The sequence below is a fragment of the Monopterus albus genome, unplaced genomic scaffold (assembly GCF_001952655.1).
Source record: "Monopterus albus unplaced genomic scaffold, M_albus_1.0 scaffold54.1, whole genome shotgun sequence".
In the NCBI taxonomy this organism is placed as follows: Eukaryota; Metazoa; Chordata; class Actinopteri; order Synbranchiformes; family Synbranchidae; genus Monopterus; species Monopterus albus.
Window position 1 is genome coordinate 1,055,005 of NW_018127934.1, and position 4,166 is coordinate 1,059,170.

Genomic DNA, 4,166 nt, shown 5'->3' on the forward strand with positions numbered 1-4,166 from the left:
TGAGGAAAAAAATGAACTTAAATGATTTTAGCATATGGCTGTAATATAACAGAGTGAAAAATTTAAGGGGGTCTGAATACTTTCCATACCCACTGTATATTGAAAATACAGATATGACAATACAAGCCATTTTTGTATAAAATATTGCAGATGACATAAAAAGGAAATACTCCAGGAGGAAGCAAACTATATACAGCTATTATGACAATACAGAAGCTTAAAAACAAAAGATAAAATCCTGCTGCAGAAGTTACGTTCTCCGAGCTCGGTAGCAAGGTTAAAAGTGTTTTATAACTGGATACTACTCAATGCTGCAGTGGTTTGAAATGTTTGAAAGGAACAGAGTTGAATATAAAATGTAAAACCCAAATGTTTAAAGGCTATAAACAAAATGTACCTAAGGTAACGTATCCATCAGCACATAACTTACAAGAGAATATTTCACATCCTGACCACGTGGACTGTATGGTAATAATTGGCAAACAAAATCTGAAGCAGGAGAGGGTAAATCAAATTAAAAAAATGAAAGTAAACAGCTAGCTGTTAAATAATGTTAAAGAATCATGCAAAATGAAAACATGCTGTGCGAAATGTGGTTTACAGTTTCCCCTGATGGGATCAGATAATTGAAAATCCCAATGTGGTCCCAGGGATTTATAATTTACTCCATAAAACTGAGAAATGAGTCAAATTTAGTCTCATAAAAAGGCTATTCCATTACCCCACAAAACAAAAGTGAACAAAGAACATTAAAAACAAAAAGCACAACCCTCCTAACTGCACACTACCAGTGAAGAACCAAAATACCATTTTCAGACTGTGGAAATTTGTGTTTTAATGTGCATTAGGATCATTTCAGACATAGTGTCCGGAAGTTAGTTCTTCTGACCAACAAACATGACACCAAGACAAGACAAGACTTGTAAAAAAAACAAAGTACAAACTGCTAAGAAAAGAAAACTAAAGACTGGGGAGGTGAGAGGAATACTCCCATCACTGGTCAATTATAATATCTTCTTTTTGAGTATGAGTGGTCCCACGTTGTCGCCGGTGAGTTCATTGTGCTTCAAGTGCGACTTATCACAAACAGGAAACTAAAACAGAAACAACAACATTAGTTGATCAGCAAGATGCAGAAACATAAGCCCTCATTATCCAGACAAAATAAAACAAATGTAATCATTTGTAATAAACCCACTGTATTTATTTTTCACTATGTGATTTGTCGCTATGTGACTAGCGTTGACTACAGTCCTTGTGCCTCTCCATGCATATAGAAAAGGGCCAACAATAACCAGCCAACTTACAGTTTTGGAGCGCCAGCAACGACAGTAACACACGTTTGCGCTGTTCAGGTCCTCGATGTCTATCTCGTTGACCACTTTCGGGTTCTCTTTCTGGATCTTCAGGTTGATCAGACTGTCTTTCTGCTTCTTCTTCTTAGGTAGAAATGGGCGAATGGTCAGATAGCCCAGCAAAGCCAGGACACCGAGGAGAGGCAGCAACCGGAGCCAGTCAGACACTGCAGACACATTACATGCTCATTAACAATGGATTATTAACTCGGAATGCCTATGAACATTTGCACCTTCTGCAACTAGAAGGTAAGCTCTTGTTACCCATAGGCTGAAAACGCATTTATTACAATCCACATGGGTGATAGGCCTTCATGTGCATAATGGACTCTCTAAAATTTGGAACATAAGTTTATTTTGTCTTCCAAAAGTTGTGCGTGTTTGTTGTACTACTACACATAAACATCTTTACTCGTGATACATTTTCATGATGAAAACGTGGCTCTACCCATCGCCACTGAGATGATGATGTGTCTGTATCTGTACTAGCTGTGTAGAACTAGTTCACCTCCCATCTACTATTCTTATCTGTACTGTCTCACACCAACAGCTACCAGGGCAAATGGCACATAAGTGCTTATGCATTTACCCCTGGGGATTAATAAACTTAACTGAATCTTGAGTTTTGATCAATGAGCGTTGAAAAGTGCTTTAAGAAAACCCATCACACAATCCACCACGCATGAGGAGGACTGATGAGTGAAGCACACAGAGGATTAACCACAGGTATGTCATTTTACTTTCCGCTACAAGTTACAACCGGGCTTCTGCAACTTTTAATAATACTCTTATGGTAATTAAAATAATTTCAATGAAAATATTTTGATGCCTAATGGGACATTACTAATCCTTAATCTTTTTAAGGAATTATATTTGGTTTATTTTACATGTAGGAGCACTTAAATCTTTCACTGATTCACTGTGATTCACTAAACAGAACTTCAAAAAAAAAGTCTGGAAACATAACTTGAAACTAAAGTACATAACACCAAGACTTTGGCCGATGCTAATCACTTGGTAATTAGGAACACACTTACTAAAACCTTTCAGGCTCTGACTTTTGGGTTTTATTTTTAATCTAAATTTGACCATTTTCAAAGGTGCTGGCTAAAAGGTCAAGTTAAAGTCATCAGTCAGCTTCAAGATGCACTTTCACTTTTGTTTTCTAAAGCACTGCTGTATCTGCTGACTCTCCTTTATTTACACAGTGAAATTATTTTGTTCTGCTTCCTTATTTAGTGGCATGTTGACTCTAATTGAGGAGTTGCAAATAAATTAATGCACTACCTTTTGCGTTCATAATTTAATTGGTGTGAGATGCTCTCTTTTCTCCCTAATTTCAGGTCTGAGAATCTCACTGCATGGAACTCATCTGAATCAGCTTGATGGACGATAACACAAGGCCAGGGATTGCTGTAATGTTAACACTATGCAAGTGATAGAAGAAACACTGAATTTTATAATGCCACTGATTAATTAACTGTTTTTAAAACAATTCAAAAATTGAGCTCCCCCAATGCACCTGAAAACAGTGTTTTACTGTTAATTATTAACAAATCATTGCAGCTTTGCTTTAAATTAAGTACAGTTCATTTACATTAAAAATGTTTGATTTGCAGAGGTTATGAGAATTTTGGGGAATAAGACAAAGTCACAGGGCTAAATTTTGTAAGACAATTATCTTCAGGCAATGTGTTTAGAGCCTGTGTCCTCTCATCCAGGAGGAGCTTCAGGTATGTGCATCACCTGATGGGACCGAGGTGGTAACGTGCTAGAGGCACAGACTCACGTTTCCAATTGTTGGGATTGACAGGACATAACGTATACAGAAGATGACAAGCTGCAAAAGATGCAGACACTTCATGCTTGCACGCAAGCAAACCTAACTGCGACGAGTATAGGTTTTTAACAGGCACTGCCTTAAGGCCATTACTGAGCTAATGTAAACAGAGATGCAAATGATTATAAAGAGTTTTATAGGAGCCAAATAGCATTTCTTCACAATACGACCATGACTGAGTGTTCGTTTGCAGGCTAGCTGCGGTAAAGAGCATAAAAGTGTCCCCGATGTCATCTTCGTATGACACTCAGACGAGCAACTCAGTTGCTGCTATTTACCTGTCAACTTTGCAAACCCGCCGATCGTCTCCGGAAGCGGAAGCCTCTTAAGATAGGCTGGAAGCTGGACTTTTATTATCCTTGAAATTGTTTCTAAAGACATCTTGACTTGCTCAATTAGGCAGCTTTTATGTTTGAGTTGGAAAGTTCCTGGGGTTCGTTTATGTCATTGCGTTCATTTCTGCACGCAGCCTAACACCGGTACGTAAACTCCTCTCGTGAAACTTGGAAACGACCGAAGAAAAGCGTACTTGTTTTCGTGCATATACGTAGCAACGATATATGACGGTGGAAAATAGAACCAATCAGCGTTGAAAGTGTTGGTGTCTCCTGATTGGACTACTTGAATTTAGCATGACTGAGGTGGCGTATGCCTGCTTCAAGTGCTCCTTGTAAAAAAATATTATTGGGCAATATTACAGAATATGAATAAGTGTATTTATCAAGGAAGTATCAATGTGTCAACCATATAAAATGTCCATATTGGGCACTGATTACATTACACAATCAACTAAATTCCTGGCATACACTTGAGAATCTTGTTCTCTGTTTACAAAAGGAGTAGTCCTCTCACTTCCCCACAAATATACGAACACCTCCAACAAAACTGCTCACATAGCCTACTAAAGAGCCAGTTTTTCATACATATAAATATCTTTAAAAATCTTTTTTTACTAAGCTGAATTTTGACTA

The 4,166-nt window shown here is 37.8% G+C and overlaps 2 protein-coding genes across 2 annotated transcripts in view; one reads left to right on the forward strand and one right to left on the reverse strand.

Moving 5' to 3' along the window:
• Positions 1-356: 356 nt before the first annotated feature.
• On the reverse strand, positions 357-3,668 carry cisd2 (CDGSH iron sulfur domain 2). The gene is made up of 3 exons (XM_020601992.1): positions 3,474-3,668; positions 1,308-1,522; positions 357-1,094 (listed from the first exon to the last, which is right to left on the reverse strand). Exons 1-3 carry the CDS (start codon positions 3,574-3,576, stop codon positions 1,005-1,007), a joined length of 408 nt encoding a protein of 135 aa, XP_020457648.1. The 5' UTR covers positions 3,577-3,668; the 3' UTR covers positions 357-1,004.
• Positions 3,031-4,166, forward strand: part of suclg1 (succinate-CoA ligase GDP/ADP-forming subunit alph) — a 23,749-nt gene continuing 22,613 nt past the window's right edge. Inside the window, exon 1 of the mRNA XM_020601986.1 lies at positions 3,031-3,088. Within this exon, the coding sequence (XP_020457642.1) occupies positions 3,046-3,088 (43 nt within the window). The 5' untranslated portion in view covers positions 3,031-3,045. The remainder of the gene's footprint in view (positions 3,089-4,166) is intronic.